This window comes from Littorina saxatilis, linkage group LG13 (assembly GCF_037325665.1).
Source record: "Littorina saxatilis isolate snail1 linkage group LG13, US_GU_Lsax_2.0, whole genome shotgun sequence".
Classification (NCBI taxonomy): Eukaryota; Metazoa; Mollusca; class Gastropoda; order Littorinimorpha; family Littorinidae; genus Littorina; species Littorina saxatilis.
This window is the reverse complement of record NC_090257.1, coordinates 27218581-27243673: the sequence shown is the minus strand read 5'-3', so window position 1 is coordinate 27243673 and position 25093 is coordinate 27218581. Positions and strand designations below refer to the sequence as shown.

General features: G+C 42.2%; 2 protein-coding genes across 2 annotated transcripts in view; one reads left to right on the top strand and one right to left on the bottom strand.

The window, feature by feature from the left end:
• Nucleotides 1-4367: 4367 nt before the first annotated feature.
• LOC138945847 (uncharacterized) lies at nt 4368-7250 on the bottom strand. Its single transcript, XM_070317363.1, has 4 exons — nt 6249-7250; nt 5717-5818; nt 4734-4791; nt 4368-4380 (listed from the first exon to the last, which is right to left on the bottom strand). Exons 1-4 carry the CDS (start codon nt 7081-7083, stop codon nt 4368-4370), a joined length of 1008 nt encoding a protein of 335 aa, XP_070173464.1. The 5' UTR covers nt 7084-7250.
• A 4768-nt stretch (nt 7251-12018) lies between these two features.
• Nucleotides 12019-25093, top strand: part of LOC138945846 (ryncolin-1-like) — a 19386-nt gene continuing 6311 nt past the window's right edge. Inside the window, exons 1-4 of the mRNA XM_070317362.1 lie at nt 12019-12025; nt 12577-12692; nt 13370-13466; nt 23145-23312. Of these exons, the coding sequence (XP_070173463.1) occupies nt 12019-12025; nt 12577-12692; nt 13370-13466; nt 23145-23312 (388 nt within the window). The remainder of the gene's footprint in view (nt 12026-12576; nt 12693-13369; nt 13467-23144; nt 23313-25093) is intronic.

Sequence of the window (25093 nt, the reverse complement as noted above, 5' to 3'; positions counted from 1 at the left end):
GTACAAAACATCCTTTTTTCCTTCGACAACAGTACTCTGGAACCAACTACCTGAACAAATACAGTTAACCGACTCCCTCGGGGAATTTAAACATTACTTAACAAAAGACGACACACAAATTCCCGTTTACTTCTACAGTGGCAGTCGACAAACACAAATAATCCACACAAAAATGAGACTTAATATCAGCGATCTAAAGAAAGACTTAGTCGAGCGACACCTTGCGGAAAATAGCGTATGCGACTGTGGTGATGGAACAGAAACTGCAACACACTTCTTACTAGAATGCCGTTTACACTTAGCTGCAAGAAACAACACAATCAACAAACTAACCAACAACTTCATACACACAGATATTCTACTTCATGGAAACCCCTCCTTGCAAACAAAAATTAACAAAAAAATCTTTTTAACAGTGCAGGAATTTATTGGACAGTCCGGCCGTTTCGAACAGATAAACATGTAAAGTGAAAACAAAATCGATACGTCTACTCGTCTCTCTCTCTCTCTCTTTCTCTCTCTCTCTCTCTTTCTCTCTCTCTCTCTCTCTCTCTCTCTCTCTCTCTCTCCCCCTCTCTCTCACTTTCCCCCTCCCTCCCTCCCTCTCTCCCTCCCTATCTCTTACTCGCTAACACCATCAATATTATATATGTATTCTAAAACTGATTTTTGTTTTGATGTACAATTTTCATTCAATTTTCTTTTCATGTTTACTTGCTTTTCATTTAAACTGTACCCTCCCCAATCACATAATTCACCTCCCCTTCCTTCCTTCCTTTACTGTCTCTCTTTATCATCATTATGCAACGTTCATTACGTTATTAATAGATTTGGTTTATTGAGACAAATTTTTCAGCCGTTACCGCCTTATGTTGTACTGTCATGCAGGAACACCACTATAAGCTTCTAGCTTGTTGCTGTTTCTGTGAACTTTGTATACATGTCATGATTGTAACCTTTGTTAAAATAAACTTATGTTTAAACCAACTGTGTGGTCAGGTCGTGGAAGACTGAAGTTTTGTGTGGGCTCTCTCAAGTGTGTCGTGCTTTCGTCACACGAAAACTCTTGTTTTAATTTCTGTTGGTAACTTCCAGTGTAGCGTTGAGCTAAAACCTGATAATCTTTAATAGAGATCTCATTTGAACTCGGAGAAAGGGCTGTGCACTTTGACAAGTCACTGATTTGCGATTCAAAACCTCCAGTCGAGCTTCGACGGATTGACTGTGCAGAGTGGTGCCCCTTGAATTGACTCAATGATCGACTGCTCGACGGTTCGCACATTTTCAAAATAAATGTGGTACATGTATGTTTCTCGTGTTGTATCTTCACTCATCGAGGAGTCTGGTACTAAATATGAACGGTAAGAATGCTCTGAACTCTACACGTATTATGTCCCCGTCGGTTTTTCGTTCACATTTGCCCAACATGTTTATTTGCTGAGCGGGGTTTATGTCGTCTGCTAGGCCGGCTAGAGCAATCGAACAACGGCAGTCTCATTTCAAAAACAAAAATTGCTCGTCACGTTGCATTGAAACTGCACGCATGAGGCAGGCTGGTAATAAGTCTTATATATATGTTAAGAACGTTCTGAACCCTACACATTTTCGATTTCGATTGTTCTCAGTGCCTTGTTCTAGAATCAATCTATGCAAGTCGAAAATTAGTTGAGACGCAGCGGCTTCTATATTTAGATCAGTGGCACAGGCACATGCAATCTGTCAGAAAAAAACCCACTTCTGCTTTAATTGAGAAGCAGGAAATTTATGGCCATTAATTTTGGTATTGTGGAGAATATAAGCTACATGTCATTTATTAATTCTGAGGATGAGAGTACAGTCTCGCTTAGGCAAAGGGCGGAAGAATACGCTCTGTGGAAAAGTTACCGCACTCCAAGAGTGCGCTAACAGTTTTAGCGCATCGCCATTAGCCAATCAACTGGTTCACATCAGTCATGTGACACCAGTACTTACTGACAATTTAAGTTATTGAGACATCCCAGTGCACTAAGGGATTTATAGAGCAAATCGAGAACATTCATTATTGAACGAAGCGCATAGCGCTGAGAAAATTCATTATTGAACGAAGCGCATAGCGCTGAGTTCAATAATTATTTTCGAGATTTGCTCTATAAATCCCTTAGTGCACTGGGATTGTTTCAATAACGATATTGTCAGTACCGCCATAGAAAAAAGAAGATTCCAAACGCACATTTTGCTGCGCGCATTTGAATAGGCATAACTGTGTGGTCAGGTCGTGTACAGTAAGATCTACTTTTGTGTGGGGTGTCTCAAGTGTGTCGTGCTTTCGTCACACGCATTTTAATTTCTGTTGGTAAATTCCAGTGTAGCGTTAAGCTGAACAGTGATGATCTTTCAGAGAGACCTCATTTGAACTCGGAGAAAGGACTGTGCTCTTCGTTATTTGCGATTCAAAACCTCCAGTCGAGCTTCGACGGATTCCAAGGGGGTGTTAGGGGTCGGACGGCGGGGGTTTCTGTTTTTTCCCCAAAGCAAATAACGCGTGTTGCTGATGGCGCTGCTGCCGCTGCACTGACTGGCACTGCCGCTCCCTATCTATGGGTGGTCCCTTTCCCGCTTATTCCTGTGACCCCCCTCCCTTGCATCCTTCTTCCTTCGCCTTTCAACCCTCCACCATCCCTCATCTTCCCTCCCCCAGACCCATCCCGTCCCTGCTTATACTCATTCCCTCTACAGTTTAAACTCTGTTTCTCCTTCCCTCGAAACAACACTTAAACTTCCGCTTATCATTAACACCCCTACCCTCACCCTAGTGTGCGCTCTGCATCTTCTCTCTCTCACCCAACTGCCCACTCATACACACACCTTCCTCCCTCCACTCTCTCACATTCCCTTCTCACGCTTTCCAGCCACACAACTGCAGGCCACACATGGTTTCTACGATTGGGCAACACCTAGGGGGGCACTTTAATTGTTTCCTTTCCGAACCAAAAAACATAACATTCTTTACATTCCGTACATGACATCCCACAATATTGTAAAGTGGTTTCTCCCAACCAAGGAAAAGAAAACAAGTCGCGTAAGGCGAAAATACAACATTTAGTCAAGTAGCTGTTGAACTCACAGAATGAAACTGAACGCAATGCAACACTCGTAGCATCGTCAGTCCACAGCGCAAGGCAAAGGCAGTGAAATTGACAAGAAAAGCGGGGTAGTACTTGCGCTGAGAAGGATAGCACGCTTTTCTGTACCTCTCTTCGTTTTAACTTTCTGAGCGTGTTTTTAATCCAAACATATCAGATCTATATGTTTTTGGAATCAGGAACCGACAAGGAATAAGATGAAGGTGTTTTTAAATTGATTAGGACAATTTAATTTTGATAATAATTTTAATTTTTTTAATTTTCAGAGCTTGTTTTTAATCCAAATATAACATATTTATATGTTTTTGGAATCAGACAATGATAAAGAATAAGATGAACGTAAATACGGATCGTTTTATAAAAAAAAATTTTTTTTTACAATTTTCAGATTTTTAATGACCAAACTCACTCATTAGTTGTTAAGCCACCAAGCTGAAATGCGATACCAAACCCCGGCCTTTGTCGAAGATTACTTGACCAAAATTTCAACCAATTTGGTTGAAAAATGAGAGCGTGACAGTGCCGCCTCAACTTTCACGAAAAGCCGGATATGACGTCATCAAAGACATTCATTGAAAAAATGAAAAAAACGTATGGGGATTTCATACCCAGGAACTCTCATGTCAAATTTCATAAAGATCGGTCCAGTAGTTTAGTCTGAATCGCTCTACACACACACACAGACAGACAGACACACAGACACACACACACACACACACGCACATACACCACGACCCTCGTCTCGATCCCCCCCCCCCCCTCTACGTTAAAACATTTAGTCAAAACTTGACTAAATGTAAAAAGAGGGTGCCCTTTCTCCCAATCAATGAAACCTTGTGTTCATGTGTGTAGTGGTAAGTTCTTTGAAAACAAAAGTCTGTATTTCGATTCTCTATAACATTTAGAGGTATTTGGTCTAAGTATTTAAGATAACAAGAGCTGGCCCAATCACCCATTATTTTAATTATCTCGCCCGGGATTCCACAAGACAGAGCCCAAGTAGCCCCTCCCCTCCTGAAACCAAAGAGTCTGAAACTATGACTGCTAAATTTCCCTGTAGCGGCAACAGTGAGGGCGCGCAGTCGCTTAATGAAAACTGATCCTTTCATGGGAAAAGCCTGAGCCTTTGGAGGCCGACCGCCCAGCCTTTGAAACATGTTAAGAACAGCTGAAGTTGGGCACAAAGGGTGGTCTACCAGTCTTGGCAAATGAATAGTTAAAGTTTTCTCTCGTCTTTGTATAGTCTTACTCCAGCAAACTGTAAAAGTTACCACACTAACATCAGACACATCAAAACTATCCATTGTCAGCTGTTTTGTTGGGTCAAAAGTGCCATTATCCTGAAACAAATTCGATTTCCTTAGCAATCCAAAGAATAATACAAGACATGCAGCCCAAAACACTGAGTCATCATCAGAAGACAAGTCAATTCCCCGCCGAATCAAAAGCAAAATGTGTGGTGTAATAGGTGTTTTCCTCTCTGGTGCACAACCTTTACATTTTTCGATCCCTTTCAGCGTGGTTTTAACAAGCCAAGAGTCCTTATATGGATGTTGCTCTCCACACTCTAAGTGCAAAATTCTCACAATGTTCAAGTATTGTTTCACCGACGTCGGTTTTAACCGCCGAGCCAAGTACGCAGCGTACTGGGCTACAGTTTGTTCTGATGCTGGTACAGGAACAATGTCCATAATGTCACAGAATTTGAGATAAGAGTTCAGGTGGGTCGAGTAGGTCTTTTTATATTTAGTCAAGTTTTGACTAAATATTTTAACGTAGAGGGGGGAATCGAGACGAGGGTCGTGGTGTATGTGTGTGTGTGTGTCTGTCTGTCTGTGTGTGTGTGTAGAGCGATTCAGACTAAACTACTGGACCTATCTTTATGAAATTTGACATGAGAGTTCCTGGGTATGAAATCCCCATACGTTTTTTTCATTTTTTCAATAAATGTCTTTGATGACGTCATATCCGGCTTTTCGTGAAAGTTGAGGCGGCACTGTCACGCTCTCATTTTTCAACCAAATTGGTTGAAATTTTGGTCAAGTAATCTTCGACGAAGGCCGGGGTTTGGTATTGCATTTCAGCTTGGTGGCTTAAAAACTAATGAGTGAGTTTGGTCATTAAAAATCTCAAAATTGTAAAAAAATATTTATTTTATAAAACGATCCAAATTTACGTTTATCTTATTCTCCATCATTTGCTTATTCCAAAAACATATAAATATGTTATATTCGGATTAAAAACAAGCTCTGAAAATTAAATATATAAAAATTATTATCAAAATTAAATTTTCCAAATCAATTTAAAAACACTTTCATCTTATTCCTTGTCGGTTCCTGATTCCAAAAACATATAGATCTGATATGTTTGGATTAAAAACACGCTCAGAAAGTTAAAACGAAGAGAGGTACAGAAAAGCGTGCTATCCTTCCCAGCGCAACTACTACCCCGCTCTTCTTGTCAATTTCACTGCCTATGCCGTGAGCGGTGGACTGACGATGCTACGAGTATACGGTCTTGCTGCGTTGCATTGCGTTCAGTTTCATTATGTGAGTTCGACAGCTACTTGACTAAATGTTGTATTTTCGCCTTACGCGACTTGTTTGTGCTGTCAGCGAAGGTGTGGCCGCGATAGTACGCCACTTCCCCCACTAACTCTTGTTTCAGGCTCAGATCCACGCTGTCAGAGGCCACACCTGCAACGCAGAAAGTCAAGGGTACAGGGTGACATATGGCTGATCCAGTGAATATCAGGGGTACGTCCGTGGTGGTAGCGAGATAACAGTTCCACTTATTGCTGCGTGCGGCCTTCGTGAAGGCGCGAAATAGTGTCTGCCATGATATTCACTGCCCCGGCCACATGCACCGCCGTGACATTGCAGTTCAGTTTTGCACACTCCCACGCCATTTTCCTAAGCAGGCTGTTTACATAAGGGTTAGTTGAACGTCCCTTATTTATGATACCTTTGGTTACAGTGCTATCAGTGTGAAACACCACACTAAGTCCTCGCCATAAAGACGCCCAACGCTGAACTGCTTCAACAATAGCTATAACTTCTTTGAAGTTAATATGTAAATCGCATGCTGCAGGTATATCATGCATAAATGAACTGTATAGCCAGTCGCCTTGATAAAAGGCTCCTACAGCCACATTGCATGCATCAACATGCTCATGTTGTTTTTGCTGCTGGCTGTAGTAGACGTAGTACACCGTGCCGTTAAAAACATGGAGGAAAGACAACCACCACTGTAGATCTTGATGGAAGTCTCTAGTTAATCGCGTTTTGTGTTTCTGCTGCTGTAAAGGTTTGATTGCGTCCAAGATGCGACGGAGAAAAAATCTCCCTCCCCGAATCACAAATGACGCCCAGTTGAGAGAGCCTGCCAGACTCTGTAGCTGCTGCTTGCTTGCGCGCTGCTTGTGCTGAAACTGCCGTAGCTTGTGCTGTAGCTGTCGCCGCTTGTCGTTCCCCAAGGACAGGGTGCAGTCCCTGGTGTCGATGTCCACACCCAGGAACGTTATGCGCTGGGTAGGCCCCACCACTTTGTGCCAGCTAATGTTAAACCCTAATTCCCTAAGCAATCGTATTAGAGTAAGGAGCATGCTTTGACACTCCTCTTTTGTTTCCGCTGTTAGAAAGAAATCATCAATATATGCTACAAGTCCTTTCATCCCTTTCCTAGCCATACATCTTCGCACAGCTTGTGAGAGCCTATGGAAACAAGAGGGTCCTACATTACTACCAAAAGGTAATCTGCTGTCGAACAAGTAGGTGGGGTGTTTATCTGCACCAAAAGTCCACTTCAACCCTGTCACGCTATAGTTCTCTGGATGGATGGACAAAGACCTGTATGCTGCCTTGAGGTCTACTTTTGCACACCAGAATCCTGTCTTTGCCATCTGACATGCGTCTGATAGTGTTTGAAACTTGACTGATTCTGGCACTGAATAATCGTTCATTGCTAGGCCTAAGGGGCGACTGCCGTCATGAATGATTCTCACATCACCGTCTTCTTTCGGTATTGCAGCTAAGGCGCTAACTATTGTGGGTTTCTTTGAAGCTAAAATGTAATGTCCTTTGCTGATTTGGTCTCTAAGTTCTTTTTCTACTGCATCTTTTTCTGTCATTGCCGATTTATGATTCTTTTGTTCCACTGGGGATACACAACAGCCCTTTTTAACAATACGAAACCCATGTTTTAATCCATCGAGTGACAAGTCGCGTAAGGCGAAAATACAACATTTAGTCAAGTAGCTGTCGAACTCACAGAATGAAACTGAACGCAATGCAACACTCGTAGCATCGTCAGTCCACCGCGCACGGCAAAGGCAGTGAAATTGACAAGAAGAGCGGGGTAGTACTTGCGCTGAGAAGGATAGCACGCTTTTCTGTACCTCTCTTCGTTTTAACTTTCTGAGCGTGTTTTTAATCCAAACATATCATATCTATATGTTTTTGGAATCAGGAACCGACAAGAAATAAGATGAAAGTGTTTTTAAATTGATTAGGACAATTTAATTTTGATAATAATTTTTATATTTTTAATTTTCAGAGCTTGTTTTTAATCCAAATATAACATATTTATATGTTTTTGGAATCAGACAATGATAAAGAATAAGATGAACGTAAATTTGGATCGTTTTATAAAAAAAAATATTTTTTTTACACTTTTCAGATTTTTAATGTCCAAACTCACTCATTAGTTTTTAAGCCACCAAGCTGAAATGCAATACCAAATCCCGGCCTTTGTCGAAGATTACTTGACCAAAATTTCAACCAATTTGGTTGAAAAATGAGAGCGTGACAGTGCCGCCTCAACTTTCACGAAAAGCCGGATATGACGTCATCAAAGACATTTATTGAAAAAATGAAAAAAACGTATGGGGATTTCATACCCAGGAACTCTCATGTCAAATTTGATAAAGATCGGTCCAGTAGTTTAGTCTGAATCGCTCTACACACACACACAGACAGACACACAGACACACACACACACACGCACACGCACATACACCACGACCCTCGTCTCGATTCCCCCCTCTACGTTAAAACATTTAGTCAAAACTTGACTTAATATAACAAGTCGCGTAAGGCGAAAATACAACATTTAGTCAAGTAGCTGTCGAACTCACAGAATGAAACTGAACGCAATGCAACGCAGCAAGACCGTATACCCGTACTCCACCGCTCACGGCATAGGCAGTGAAATTGACAAGAAGAGCGGGGTAGTAGTTGCGCTAAGAAGGATAGCACGCTTTTCTGTACCTCTCTTTGTTTTAACTTTCTGAGCGTGTTTTTAATCCAAACATATCATATCTATATGTTTTTGGAATCAGGAACCGACAAGGAATAAGATGAAAGTGTTTTTAAATTGATTTCGACAATTTAATTTTGATAATAATGTTTATATATTTAATTTTCCGAGCTTGTTTTTAATCCAAATATAACATATTTATATGTTTTTGGAATTAGAAAATAATGGAGAATAAGATGAACGTAAATTTGGATCGTTTTATAAATTTTTATTTTTTTTTACAATTTTCAGATTTTTAATGACCAAAGTCATTAATTAATTTTTAAGCCACCAAGCTGAAATGCAATACCGAAGTCCGGGCTTCGTCGAAGATTGCTTGACCAAAATTTCAATCAATTTGGTTGAAAAATGAGGGCGTGACAGTGCCGCCTCAACTTTCACGAAAAGCCGGATATGACGTCATCAAAGACATTTATCAAAAAAATGAAAAAAACGTATGGGGATTTCATACCCAGGAACTCTCATGTCAAATTTCATAAAGATCGGTCCAGTAGTTTAGTCTGAATCGCTCTACACACACACACACACACACACACACACACACGCACAGACAGACACACATACACCACGACCCTCGTCTCGATTCCCCCCTCGATGTTAAAACATTTAGTCATAACTTGACTAAATGTAAAAAGGACCGGTCCGAATCATTCTGAAGTTCAGATTCCCATTTATCATACTTAGCACTAATGGAGTTTCTGGCTAAAGTTACAGTTGTCATGTTCCTGTGGCACATAGGGACTGAAGTGGGTGGGGCCTACCTTGTTGCCGGTGGTAATTTGCTGGGCGGGTCCCTATGCTGAAGACTGCTGGCTGCTGGCGTGCTGCGAGGCGGGGTGATCCTTGCTGCACACACTGCACGCGTGCTCAAAGATGCAGCGCTGACCATAGGCACACGACCCTTTGTTGTACTGCATGCAAAACTCCTTTCCCCCTGCAGTTCTGGGTCGGCTGCTGCCGTCTTTGTTGCCTGTCCTCTTTGGTGAGGCAACGTTGCCTATGGCACGGTCACGAAGAACCACAGTGGCTAGGTGTGGTGCATCTGTCCCCCAGGGGAACTTGTTCTGGGCCTGTCGCTGCCGGTACTCGTCGTCAAAAATCATAACCGACTGCCAGGTGAAGCGACAGCCATGTTCTCCTATCATAGCTGTGTATCTGATGTAAGCAGCCACGTCAAACTCGGTGTCACTGTCCATCAGTTCCTGCATGATCTTGGAGTTGGCGACAATCCAGGCCGATGGTGTCACTTTCTCCAGTTTAGGCTTAGAGTTCAGTTTAAGTGAAATACCCCCTCCGAGGGTCACTTCCTCTTCCGCACCCAAACACGATATGAAATCCACCACACGAAGTGCCGTCTCACCTTTAAGCCGTTTTGTGGCTGCTACGCCTGACTGGAGATTAAGTCCAGCCATCAAATCCGCCAGCGGCTTCACATTGTTCACGTTAGCGTCGTCGTCAAGGGGGCCTCCAGGCATGCTGAGCGTGAAGTTTTTTCACCTCCGTACGGAGCCGAATAAAAAGGCCCCTCGGGAGCTTCAGCGCCTCCAAGTCACACATCTCGACGTTGAGCATGACGCTCATGTCGTCAAACCCTTGTGCACATAGTTCTTTCACGATTAGTGAAGGCAGGTTTTCACTCCAAACAGAAAAATCCATTTTCCGAAAGGTTTCTGTTTTTTCCCCAAAGCAAATAACGCGTGTTGCTGATGGCGCTGCTGCCGCTGCACTGACTGGCACTGCCGCTCCCTATCTATGGGTGGTCCCTTTCCCGCTTATTCCTGTGACCCCCCTCCCTTGCATCCTTCTTCCTTCGCCTTTCAACCCTCCACCATCCCTCATCTTCCCTCCCCCCGACCCATCCCGTCCCTGCTTATACTCATTCCCTCTACAGTTTAAACTCTGTTTCTCCTTCCCTCGAAACAACACTTAATTTCTGTTGGTAAATTCCAGTGTAGCGTTAAGCTGAACAGTGATGATCTTTCAGAGAGACCTCATTTGAACTCGGAGAAAGGACTAGGCTCTTCGTTATTTGCGATTCAAAACCTCCAGTCGAGCTTCGACGGATTGACTTTGCGGAGTGACTCCCCTTGAATTGACTCGAAGGTTAGCACATTTTCAAAATAAATGTGGCATATTTCTCGTGTTGTATCTTCACTCATCGGGGAGTCTGATACTAAATATGAACGGTAAGAATGCTCTGAACCCTACACGTATATACGGTATTATATCCCCATCGTTTTTTCGTTCACATTTGCCCAACATGTTAATTTGCTGAGCGGGGTTTATGTCGTCTGCTAGGCTAGGGCAACAGAACCACTGCAGTCTGCACTGAGTCTGCACGCATGAGGCAGGCTGGTAATAAGTCTTATATATGGTAAGAACGTTCTGAACCCTACACTTTTTCGATTACGATTGTTCTTGCCTTGAAGTAATAATTCGGAAACCATTCATTTACTGAACTGATGCAGTCGTATTTCAGTGTAGTCTGCTACGGACAGAGTCGATCGAGTCAGTCTTCGAAACTGGTCTAGGTGGTACGTTATCGGAATAACACTTGTGTTTTCTGTTAGCCGCTGGGAATTGTATACTAACTCATCATTTGGTAATGTGGATGACAAGCTACATGCCACTAACACGGCATATGAGAAGAATCTATGCAAATCGGCGAAAATTAGATGAAACACAGCGGCTTCTATTTTTAGATCAGTGGCACTGTGGTACAGGCACATGCAATCTGTCAGAAAAAAAACCCCACTTCTGCTTTAATTGAGAAGCAGGGAATTTATGGTCATTTGGTATTGTGGAGAATATAAGCTACATGTCATTAATTAATTCTGAGGATGAGAGCACAGTCTCGCTTTGGCAAAGGGCGGAAGAATACGCTCTGTGGAAAAGTTAGCGCACTCCAAGAGTGCGCTAACAGTTTTAGCGCATCGCCATTAGCCAATCAACTGGTTCATATCAGTCATGTGACACCAGTGCTTACTGACAATTATTATTATCATTATTTATTATTTGCTGTGACTCGGCTTTTATTCTCATACACTAAAGTGCACACGTGATTTATCATTTATCAGAGCATAGACATTAATGTTACAAGACAAATTGAGAAAACCTTTGCTTATTTCAACGTTCCAAAGTTTACTAAATGTTTGGTTCAATAGAAAGTGTACTTCGGCAGTGTAATTTGATAATTTCAGATAACCCCGAAGAGTTTTTAACGGTGCTGCCTGATGTTGTTGTTGTTGTTGTTGTTGTTGTTGTTGTTGTTGTTGTTATTGTTGTTGTTGTTGTTGTTGTTGTTGTTGTTTTTAGCATTGAAAAACATTGCTGTCATGATAAGACAACATTGGTTTTTGTTGTAAATGACTACATCGACTGTTAAGTTCTCTTTATATTTTGTACCAAACTTTCGCATGTCTTTGCACCCCCGAAAATCAATATTCATTACATCAAATTACGAAGATTAAGAGAGCTACCTCAATTCTCAATTCTCTTTTTGTCACAAATATGTATCACAATAATATCAAAACTTCTGTAACATTTATACTGTCAAAAGTTGGAGTGATTTTCCCCCAAAATGCTCGGTTCGTCCTTGTGTGACGTAACGCATTTTAGACCAATTGGATATTTGTTTTACGTTTCGGTTTTTCCATTGTTATACATTCTTACAAGTAAACTCGGATTAACACGACGGGGGATGCATAGACCACCAAATCACAAAATGCTCCTGCAAGACGTGACGCCGTTTGAATGAGCAGATTATTAAAAATCACGTACAGTCCAATTTTAAATGACCTCTATTAACTTTTTTTTTAAAGCAAGAACCCATGTGTTTGATAGTAAGCCTCTGACACACACTTGAGAAGTATGTACTATCTTTCGGCGTTAAATACATATGCATCAAATGAAGTTGTAGATATGACCGAAACACAATAACGCAAAAGCAAAACATGTGTTTTTTAAGATCTGTATTATTCTGTATTGACCCTAGACAAACGTATTGCTTCTTGGCAAAAAGGTCATAATCTTGACAGTTACAAAAGACATGTTCAAACTTAAAGAAACTATAAACTTATCTAACTATATTCTTCGATATGTATTGGGCCATGACAAGCGTATTGATTTCATGATGCAGAAAAGAAGAAAAACTGCAATGAGGAAACCAGGAGCGGCGTGGTCACCATCTATCCGGACAATTCCACTCCACTGCAAGTCTACTGTGACCAGGTTACTGATGGAGAGGGTTGGACGGTAAGTCCAACACACACACACACACACACACACACACACACACACACACACACACACACACACGCACACACACACACACACACACGCACGCACACACATCAGGGGCGGATCAGTTCATTTTATGGGGGGGGGGGGGTTTCCAAAATTATATTGTGAAGATATGGGTGTGAAGGCGCGAAGCGCCGAGCCGACGGCGCGAAGCGCCTAGCTTGCTAGGGGGGTCCGGGGGCATGCCCCCCGGAAAATGTTGAAAAAAAGGATGCAAAATGGTGCAATATGGTGCATTCTGAGGATGATCATTACCAGTTTCAGGCAGCAGATTTTGTCCAACAACAACAACCCCAAAAAAACACAAAACAATATTTTTATTTTTTGGCTGGGGGGGGGGGGGGGGGTTCCGGAAACCCCAGAACCCCCCCCCCCTCGTCCGCCCCTGCACATACATAAAAACACACACACACACAAACACACACACACACACACGCACACACACACACTCGCACAAATGCACGCGCGTTTGATTTTTTTCAGCACGCGTGTGTGGGTTGTGCGTGTGTGCGTGTGTGTGTGTGTGTGTGTGTGTGTGTGTGTGTGTGTGTGTGTGTGTGTGAGTGCTTGTGCGTGTGTGTGTGTGTGTGTATTTATAGTTTCGATTTGTGCTTGTTTACAACAAACAGGTGTTCCAACGTCGACAGGATGCCTCAGTCGATTTCTACAGAAACTGGACGTCTTATCAGAACTTCTTTGGGGACCTAACTGGCAATTTCTGGCTGGGTAAGGCACTTATCTCATGTGATTTATCTGGCAACTTCTCTCTGGGTTAAGAAATTGTCTTATGTGACTTAACTGGCAACTTCTGGCAGGATTAGGCACTTGTTTCGTGTGACTTAACTTTTTTCTCTTCCAAGTCATTTGACCACAACATGTGGTGTGCTTTTGCTTCAATGTATGTAGAATAATAGTATATGATCAAAAACAAAATGTGTTCTTAGAATGACTTAATAAAAATTATCAAATGAAAAATTAAAATGCATTATGGATAACAAGATAATTTTAAAAACTATTTATTAGAAGGATTTGGAATTTTGCAGAAATGTATAAGACATTTGTTCTAGGATTAGCTCTAGGAAGGACAGTTAAAGATACACATTTTCGATGTTTTGAGACATTTTGTACCCACAAAGTCAACATTTAGAAAAACAATATTTAAAAGTTGTTCGAACAAATCAAAGATAAACATCTTACGGTACACACTTGTAAGCCAACTTTAGTTCAAATATGGGGAGTAGTTTTGAAATTATTTTGTATTTAATAATTTAGAAATAATCTTTTATTTTATCATGTACTATTATTGTTCATACATTGCAGCAAATGCACACCAACTTTTAACGCTAACATTTTTGTTTCAAGAATGTTGTGGTCAAATAAAAAACAGTGTATTTTCATGGCAGCTCCTGCCTTTAACAGGTAACTTCTCGCTGGTTTAGTCAAATGTTTATGAAACTAAACTGTCAACTTCTGGCTAGGTAAAGCAATTGTCTTATGTGACTTAACGGGCGCGGTGGCCTAGTGGATAAGACATCGGCCTCCTAATCGGAAGGTCGTGAGTTCAAACCCCGGCCGCATCAGCCTGGTGGGATAAGGGTGGAGATTTGTCTCCCAGGTCAACTTATGTGCAGACCTGCTAGTGCCTTATCCCCCTTCGTGTGTACACGCAAGCACAAGACCAAGTGCGCACGGAAAATAATAATAATACAATAATAATAAATGAGCATTCATATAGCGCAACATCATAACTTTACAATTATGCTCTTTGTGCTTGACACATTTAAAATAAAAAATACAGTTATACAAGCATTTGCATCTACATTCATAGTCAACAACGCTTAATTAAAAGCATACACCATCAAACATACATTACAACAAATTCTTCCACTAACTAAGTAATCATGAAAAACATGAATAAAATAGGTAGTGAAAACAAGAAAATACCAGCTGAATACCCTGAATAACACCTGTCACAGTTCGGTGGGTTATAGAAACAAGAAAATACCCAGCGTGCTTCCCCCGAAAGCGACGTATGGCTGCCTGAATGGCGGGGTAAAAACGGTCATACACGTACAAACCCACTCGTGCAAAGTCATGAGTGAACGTGGGAGTTTCAGTCCATGAACGAAGAAGAAGAATGTGAATTAACTGGCAACTTCTTGCTGGGTTAGGCTTGCAACGTCTGTCGGAAAAGGTACTTGTTTAAGTTGACTGGCAACTTCTGATTGGGAAGGTAATAGTCTAGATGTTGACCGGCATTTTCTGGGTCGGTAAAGTAATTTTGTTATTTGGCTGTCAACTTCTGGCAGTGTAAGGCTAGTGTCGGTCTTGAATATTAAGCCACCCAGGCCTTGCGCCCAAAAAAGAGCGCAAAGTCCGGTGTCTACCGAAACGGACGGACACCTACGACTGATACTACCGCTGCTAGTAACGTTTTGTTGAGGATGTCCCGTTTGTTCTATAGAACTGGGACGCACGACACATAGCCGGACGATGTTCGTTCACTCAAGCTTGGCATGAACATCGTGTGTCATTTATCTCTGTTCACAGAAGTTCAGGTTACAAAGAATGGAGTGTAAACGGTTTACATAAACAATGTCGCGATACAGACATACATACTTGAGTTATGTCGTCTGTTACACTTCCTTCTAAGCGCTATATACGACGTTGAAATAAAAAGAGATATGGGTTGTTTTCATTATCGCACGTGTCAAGGGCCTCTGCGCCCTGTCGATAATAACGGAAAGAAATATATATGAATTCCCCCATTGATCCTACCCCCCCTTAACCCCCCCCCCTCCATGTGACACCCTGGTATTAATTTTATTGACCGACAGGGCGTCAGACAAAAAGCAACACCCTTAATGTATACGTCGACGTACTCTGGTATGACAATGTTGATTGTGTTGATACTTTCCATGTCTGAACGCCCTTAATGGTGATCTACCCTCCTCCCCCAACACCAAAAACAAATTCACATTCCCCACATTCCTCACAGAAGCTGAAGAATTGCTTGAACACCACATCACGCACACCTCAAACGTCGTCCTCATAGGCGACTTTAACATAGTTTGATCGGTCACAGAACAACGACACAAGACAGACGATGGACCTTATTGACTGTCATGATCTTAAAGGCATATGTACGCGCTCCCGTGTTTACAAAGTGTAGTTTGCCCACAATCGATGTCAAATGCATCATAAGGCCATATAATGACGATATGTCGCAATGCGCGGACCATATACATGCATTACATAGAGAATACTACATGGCTTGCTGTGTCGTACCAGATTTACACGAGTTGTTTTTTTAAATAGTGAACTACGAGCGAAAGCGAGCTGTTCACTATTTGAAAAAGCAACGAGTGTAAATCTGGTACGACACAGCAAGCCATGTAGTATTCTGTTTATCCTACATTATACACTTCTGTGCCAGATCTAACTAAAAGTCACCGACAGCGCTATTGAATAGCGAGATTTAAGAAACAGCACGTTTCGTTTTGCAGCTCGTTTCGTTTGGTGAATGAGTCACCCCGCGAAACGGAACGTGTAACGAGACGGCATAGGCCGCAGACAAGATTTAGATGTATTCACGTTTCGTTTCGGAATGAAAGGCCGGGCATGGCAGGATATGATCCGCTGACTGGGCATGGCATAATTTCAACTCCACGAGTCAATAAAGGATTGACATACTCGCATTGCACGCACAAGAGCTTCACATTTTTCAATTCATGCACCTGATCACATACGAATCCAGAATAAAAATTCGATGCGATGACCTACTTCTGCTTCGCCATTTGCTTTCTCACCATGAAGTTGGATAAATGTACCAGGATCAGCACCCTTCAAAATATTTCAGTTCACAACAGTTGTCTACCTCCAATGAACACATTCTCAGCGCTGAAAGACTGTGAAAGGGTTGATGAATCTAGCAATGCATAAAATGGCCAACAAATAAAACTGTTAGTGTGCAAAAATACTCACAAAAGTTGACGAAATATTGTTCGTTTTTTGGGGGTGGAAAACGTGACTGCGTTTTGACGTTCCACGTTCCGTTTCAGTTGACCTTCACCTTTCCAGCGAGAGACCCCCGAAATAATGACGTTTACCACAACTTCAAAACGAAACGTCCCAACGAAATCTCCGTATTGCCTTTGGATCAACGCGCTTTAGAACTTCAAACCACTTTACTCAATTTGACATTCATTCCTCCGCCATGACACACACTCTCAAACTAGGACAAAGTAGTTCGCCTTTGTTAACACTGTTAAGTTTAATATTGAACATTGATGAAATAAATTCGAAGAACGAAATCATGGTCACTTCAAAATATACCAGATAAAAAGAAAAGCAGTGGCCACAGGATAAAAGAAACCAAATGGAACAACAACAGCAAAGCATATCCTTCCGCGATAGGATGACAGTCAAGTCGGAGCGAGGCGAGTCGACAGCTTTCAGATGGTCACTTCTCGGTTTGGTGACTGCACAAATATTTGTTGATGTTGATGGTACCAACGTGCACAGGCCCTGCAAACAGTGTTGTTAGCGTTTGCTGGGATGTGATTGAGGCAGTGGCAGTGGAGATGGCTGGAGTTGAAGTGGCCGATGCGGGCGAAACCAATGTGTCGTCTGCCGACACTGGCGACAGCTCCGAGACCGGTGCAGTGCCGTTTAGTATCACACTGAAGCCACGGTGTTCCTCTTGAGAAATGCTGCTGTAATTGTTAATACTCTGGACGTTTTTGTGCCAAGATAGCTGCATTATTTCGGTCGGAGGAACGTTATTCTCGGAAAGTTTCTGCACTAGGAACTTGCGTGCAGAGTGGTTGGTGTAGATCTACCTCGGGTTGATGATCCCAGCTTTTCTGCACATGTTTTTCATGGTTGCTGACAACTTGTTGACGCCGACAGGTTGGCGCTTGAACCATGGAAATTCTTCAGATGCAACTTTTGTGTTTGTTGCACAACAGAAGGGGGAACTTGTCTCGGAGTAACCTTTTGGTCGGAGAGCTGCGTATGTTTTGTAAACTGCGACAGGGCAGCGCTCATCGTTCGACGCCCAAGCTTTCGGACAGACATCACGCACAGACTTTGGATTGTCGCCCTGGCATGTTTTGGATTGTCTTTCGCAAAATTGGAGATATTCTCTGCCATTACTGTCTTCATGTAAGGACACGTCTCCCCACTGCATGTGCCTGTGAGGAGTCACGCTCGGCTGCCCAGATCAAAGTTGAATGTGTTTTACAACCACAGAGTATTCAGGATTGCTTCTGGATCTGCGACTCGGAGCTGTTTTGTCTGCCACAGCTTGTCAACATCTTCATGTTTCAGCGGTTGACCCCTGTTAGGTAAGTTGCAACAATTAACCTTCCTGTTTAACAATCTTCTGCTTTGTCTTCACGACTTCTCTCAGTTAACGGATGCACAGTAGAAACTTTTTAGACTTCAACTGTCGATGGATGCTGCTAAGAAGGCCCCTCAGCGTGGATGGTTTATACTCTTTGCCATCCGGTTTTTTCAAACTCATGAAAAAAGAGCAGAGAATTTTGCATAATTCTTGTGGTTGGATGGTGCTAATCACGCCTAATGTTTCTTTTGTCCCCGTGTTTCGCCATAAACGTCGATAGGCGACGTATATCGTAAACCGTTTTTCGGAGAGTGTTCTTGTTCTTGTTTGTCTGAACGAATGAGTCTATTGGAGAAAAATCATAAATCATGGATGACTCACTCTTTTCTTCATCGACTTTGTCATTCGCGTCATCACCAAACATGTCTTCGAACAGCTCATCACTCAAAAATTCGTTCAGTGTTGACAAATCGGTTTTCGTCACAGTTGCCATTTTGTTGCAAAAGTAGTTCTTCATGAATGTGTAATTACTAATTTACATAGCTTGACCTTCCGGTTGATCCCATGTACTACTAATTTACATAGCTTGACCTTCCGGTTGACCTCATTTACATGATATACACACGTGTGATTTGAACGATTTTTATCTCACGGGTATCTCTCTCACGTATACATGTAGGATAAAGCTTGTTCTAGCCTCTGAAAAAGTGAGGATGTCAACAAAGACGCGGAGTTATTTCCCTTGCGTCAACGTTCCCTCTGTTGGCAAATCTATAAATAGGACGATCTAGATCAAAATAAAAATTCAAATATCTCAACATTTAAGGGGTCCTAGACCACAATATCTTGCAGGGAACTTAATTTAGCATGTCTCCAGCTGTGGGTAAAGCAATTAGCGTGTATAGTCATCGAGTACATATGGCTTTAAGCAACTTGTTGACAAACCCACACGCAAGACACACATCATTGATTGGATCGTCATCCACGAGTCGACTGACCTGGTGTATGGCGTTCTTCTGAACGACTACCTCAGATCTGATCACTCTGCCGCTCTCTTCTCCCTCAAAGTAGCCAAACCGTCAAAACAAAAGAAACACGTAGTCCGTCGCAACCTCAAAAAAGTCAACACAGACACGTTTCGCGCAGAAGCAGCCAGCCGACTTCTTGATCGTCCGCCTTCCTCAGATCTTGTCCTTCACTATGACTTCACTCTTCGCACACTTCTTGATGAACACGCACCCTCAAAAACAAAACTCATTGTAGATAGGGCTTCTGCACCTTGGATGACATCTGAAGTAATGAATGCACAACAAGTACGTCGCCGAGCAGAGAGGAAGTGGCGAACCGCTAAACTAGAAGTTGACAGACAGATTTACAACAAGCACAAAGACCAAGTTCAGACAATCACCACAAACGCCAAGCAATCACACTACAGTACTAACATCTGTGAAATAACCTCTGCTAAAGCCCTCTTTTCCACCATGAATGACCTACTTGGCAGCTCTTCTGCTTCTCCCTTGCCCAACAACATTGACCCTACCAAACTCCCACACGCTTTCTCTGAGTATTTCCACAACAAGATTCAAGCCATCCGTGACAAAATAGACAACATATCATATCAAAGGTCTGACACTCCTCCTGCTTTTACAGGAACTCCTTTCACACATTTCAAGCCTCTGACTCTCCCTGAACTGGAAAATGTCATCAAAGAAACCACATTAAAAACCTGCAGTGACCTTGACCCTCTTCCTACACAACTCTACTCTGACTGTCTACCTGAACTTCTTTCCTCTGTCCTTGAAACCATCAAAAACTCTCTGCAGTCAGGCACAGTCCCAGATTCCTTCAAGACTGCCATAGTCAAAACTATTTTAAAGAAACCGTCGCTTGACCCTAACACACTCAGCAACTTCCGCCCTGTCTCAAACCTATCCTTCATCTCCAAACTCCTTGAAAGAATAGCTTTGAATTAGCTTAACTCTCATCTTTTCTCCAACAACCTATTCTCTCCTCTTCAGTCAGCATATCGTCCTAAACACGCCACTGAAACTGCTCTTCTCAAAATAACTAACGATCTTCTTTCTGCCACTGACCAAGGTGAAATTTCTGCCCTTGCCCCTCTTCATCTCTCAGCAGCCTTCGATACGGTTGATCACAACATCCTTCTTCAACGTCTTCATCATACCTTTAGCATCTTCTTCTTCTCTTCTTCTGCGTTCGTGGGCTGAAACTCCCACGATGTTTACGTGTATGACCGTTTTTACCCCGCCATTTAGGCAGCCATACGCCGCTTTCGGAGGAAGCATGCTGGGTATTTTCGTGTTTCTATAACCCACCGAACTCTGACATGGATTACAGGATCTTTTCCGTGCGCACTTGGTCTTGTGCTTGCGTGTACACACGAAGGGGGATAAGGCACTAGCAGGTCTGCACATAAGTTGACCTGGGAGATCGGAAAAATCTCCACCTTAACCCACCAGGCGCGGCCGGGATTCGAACCCACGACCTTCCGCTTTGGCCTTTAGCATCTTCAGCACAGCTCTTTCTTGGTTCTCTTCGTATCTCACTGACAGCTATCATACTGTTTCCATTGACAAACTGAACTCCGACCCCATCAGGCTTGAGTGCGGAGTCCCCCAGGGGTCCGTGCTTGGGCCTGTACTGTTCACTCTCTACACTCAACCTCTTCGACCGACACAACGTTCTCCATCACTCTTTTGCTGACGACTCACAACTTCAAAACAGCTCTACTCCTGATCAGTCTGACACTGTCCTATCCACTCTCTCTAATACCATCACCGACGTACAGAATTGGATGACAGAGAACAAACTTCAACTCAACAGCAACAAAACCGAAACCATTCTGATAGGGACCACATCCAAACTCTCAAAAGCCACCTCTGACTCCCTTGAACTCTCCGACTTGTCTGTCCCTCTGTCTTCTACTGTCAAAAATCCTGTAGTCACCCTAGACAACACCCTCTCCATGAAACAACACATCTCTTCTGTCTCTCGCACCTGCTACTTTCAGCTCCCACCACTGACGCTACCGCCAAACTTGTCACTTCACCATTCTCTCTCGTCTTGACTATTGTAACTCCCTTCTTGCTGGACTTCCCGCTTCTTCTATCTATCGTCTTCAACGCATTCAAAACAGCGCTGCCCGTCTTGTTCTTAAAAAGAAAAAGAAAGACCACATCACCCCTCTGTTGCAACAACTCCACTGGCTACCCATCTCACATAGGATCAAATACAAGCTCAACACTCTCACATACAAATGCCTCAACAAGCTCGCTCCTTCCTATCTCTCTGATTCCCTCTCACTCTATCAACCTTCCCGACCACTCCGCTCCTCAAACGACAACCTCAAACTCAACATACCTCACACAAAGCTCAAAACTGCAGGCCAACGCTCCTTTTTCTTTCAAGCTCCCACCAACTGGAACTCACTACCTCTCCCCCTCCGTCAACAACAGTCTTTAGAAGCATTTAAATCTGGCCTCAAGAGTTTTCTTTTCCCTAAATAATCCTCAGACTACAGTGCCCCGCTACACCCCCTCCCCCCTCCCATCTCACCCGCAAGCCTAAATCAGATCAGTTGTAAATATAACCATGTACATAATTATTGTTTGAAATTGTCTTTTCTTTTTCGTGCTTTCTTTCGAGTGCCGTGTCTCTGTGTTGTTGCGTTGTCATCTTCATGCAATTTATGCGTAAGTGTATATAAATATGCTTGAGTTGTTAATGCGAAAGATTGTGTATGAGTGCGCCTTGAGTCGCCTTGTGGTGAGATATGTGCGCGTTATAAATTCTCGTATTATTATAGGTTTAAAATAAACTATGTTTCTATTTGTTGGTAGGGGTGTGTGCGTATTATTTTGGTGTCCAGCAGTTATATGAACTATGTTTGTTGATGTGTCCAAGCCTGTTAAACCACTTACGCTCGATAAGTCCGCTAAGTGTTATTTATGAAACACCGGTAAGTCCTTACCGGGGTGTCTCCGAGCTGTAAAGTTAGAGGACCCATCCCCCTCCTCTAAAGTCGCTGCCTGTCAGTAACTTCACCAACACTGTCCATGTCACTCTTTTCATACGTTATTCAAACTGTCAAATCTGAATAAATCTTGTTCAAATATTGTTTGTACATTTATGTCCCTCATGGACACACCTTGGTGTCATTTAAGCACAAATGCATTCGCCTGATACGCGATTGAGTCGAGTTCAAATCGCCATCTGGATGTACTTTTTTTCTTTTTTACTCTTAGCCATTTGTTTATTTTTGTTTATTTTCTTCATGTGCAAGAGAGTACGTTGTAAAATTGATTTTAAAAATTAATTTTAGGCAGGAAATAGGTGTTTTTAAAAATCTTTTGTTACCATGATATTAGTTTATTGATAAAATTTGTTAATTTAAACATGTAAACATTTGATTGAAAAAAGAAAAAGACCAATGAAGAAGGATGCTCTCCGCTTGAAAAAAAAAGTGAGAGAGAAGGCAAAAAAAAACTAACGCTAGCAGCCACCTGCATGCAACTGAGGTTAAATTTTGTTTTTTAAATAAATGTCTCCCCGTGTTTTTATTTCATTCAGTTTGTTTGGATTGTTGCTATTGATTTTGAAACTGACACGCCGGCGAAAACGCCGATAACGCGTGCGCAGAGAAGAGCAAGCAAGGGGAATCTCCTATTCTAAAAATAACCATCACTTGTAGCTGCCGACCTTCCGCCAGACTCACATGAATACCGGGGGAAAATAAATAATTACTGGGCAGTAAAAATAGATACTGGGCGGTAGTTAAACGACATGGTGACTTAGCAGGACACAATGTTGCAGCTTTTTCAAGAATATGGGCCCTGGTCTTGATACCCTGCACATGTTGACGTCCAGACAGAAGTATGAACTGTGTGTGTTGATACTTTCCAGGTCTTTACGCCCTGCACATGTTGACGTCCAGACAGAAGTATGAACTGTGTGTGTTGATACTTTCCAGGTCTTGATGCCCTGCACATGTTGACGTCCAGACAGAAGTATGAACTGTGTGTGTTGATACTTTCCAGGTCTTGACGCCCTGCACATGTTGACGTCCAGACAGCAGTATGAACTACGCGTGGACCTGATGATGTGGAACGGAACAAAAGGTTACGTCACCTACAACAACTTCTCCATCAGCGACAGCAGCGACAACTACCGTCTGAACTTTGACAGCTTCACAGGGGGGAACGCTGGTGGGTAGTGATCTAAAAAGAAAAACAAGTCGCGTAAGGCGAAATTACTACAGTTAGTGAGGATGTCGAACTCACAGAATGAAACTGAACGCACTGCATTTTTTTTTACCTAGACAATACGAAGTGAAATTGACTGGCCAGTACAGCGCGGTATTGTGCTATTAAAGCAGGAAAGCGCGCTTTTCTGTATTCTTTTTAACTTTATGAGTTTGTTCTGATTACCATATATTATTAACAGCTATTGTGTTTTCAGCGTAGCAATAGGGTCCGATATTTAGACGAGACAAGTATAATGCCGACGAGTCGAAGATGAGTCGCATTATACTTGTTCGAGTCTAAATATCGGACCCTATTGCTACGCTGAAAACACAATAGCTATTATATAGCTGTTATGACCTTGATTTGTTGTTCCAAACTTACAAAATGACAGTTTTTGCGTCGATGCGTTGATCTCAGGTTTTGATAGCAGACAAACTTCTTACGCGCATCATGTTCGCGCAGACATGCACACCGCTACACGCTTTCTGAGTTTGGAAGAAAAACTGACTCCAAGTGCATTCGATTTCACAACACGTACGTTGTTGAAACAGCTTTTTAAGTTGTCAGTGTATGCTGTTGTCGATAGAAACATCGCCGTGGTACAGATGGGTAAACTGGAACCATGCGTCTTTGTTATCGACAATATGCTTTTGGATATTGAGAAAAATGGCCGACTTCCGTAGCATTATGCTTTGATGATCGGAAGAGACCATCCAATCACAGCCCCCGAATTCCCCCACGTGTTTATCAGAATAGCTATATATCTATATGTTTTTGGAATCAGGAAATGATAAAGAATAAGATGAAATCATTTTTGGATCGATTTTAGAAATTGTAATCGTAGTACTAATATGCCTACTTTTGTTAATTGTGATCACATTTTAAGAGTAAACATGACATAATTATGTATATATTTTTAGAATCGGAATTTGATGAAGAATACGATGCAATCAATTTGAAATCTGTTTGTGAACATTTGATTTTAATGACAACTTTAATGAGCAAACTAATTAACTATGTTTTTAATTTCCGAGCTGCAATGCAATCCCATAGTCCGGACTTCGTCAAAAATTGCTTGACCAAAATTTCAACCTGTTTGGTTGAAAAATGAGGGCGTGACAGTGTGGCCTCAACTTTCACAAAAAGCTGGATATGACGTCATCAAAACCATTTATCCAAACAAAGAAAAAACGTCTGGGGATATTATACCCAGGAACTTTCATGTAAAGTTTAATGAAGACCGGTGCAGTAGTTTTCTCTGAATCGCTCTATACACACACACACACACACACACACACACACACACACACACACACACACACACACACACACACACACACACACACATACACCACACCCTCGTCTCGATTCCCCTGTCTATGTAAAAACATTTAGTAAAAACTTAACGAAATTAAAAACAAAGGGTAGTAGGTCTAGAACTATCACTTAAACAGCTTCCCAACATGCATGATGTAAGTAAAGTTGGTGTCTACCATGTACCTTATGTATTTATCTTTTTGCTGCATTAAAGCGATCATGGAAAATATAGCTCACAGTGCCCGTATTCAAAGACTTCTTAAAACACATCTTGCTGTTAGACACCAAACCTTGCATTCAAAGCTGTTTTATTATTATGGATTGCACCCAAGCACACACTTCGTGTAATTGAGACGTAGATGAGCTTATGCTTACTGCACCTTGTGATTTTGATTGCTCCTTATGTAAAATTGACGGAAAAAGAT

Coding starts and splice junctions, on each gene's coding strand:
- LOC138945847 (XM_070317363.1), bottom strand. CDS start 7,083: ATGAACGATTATTCAGTGCCAGAATCAGTCAAGTTTCAAACACTATCA. Junction 5,819..6,248: donor TGTAGGAGCCTTTTATCAAG/GCGACTGGCTAT, acceptor TCTGCGTTGCAG/GTGTGGCCTCTGACAGCGTG. Junction 4,792..5,716: donor TGACAGCACAAACAAGTCGC/GTAAGGCGAAAA, acceptor TTCCTGTACCAG/CATCAGAACAAACTGTAGCC.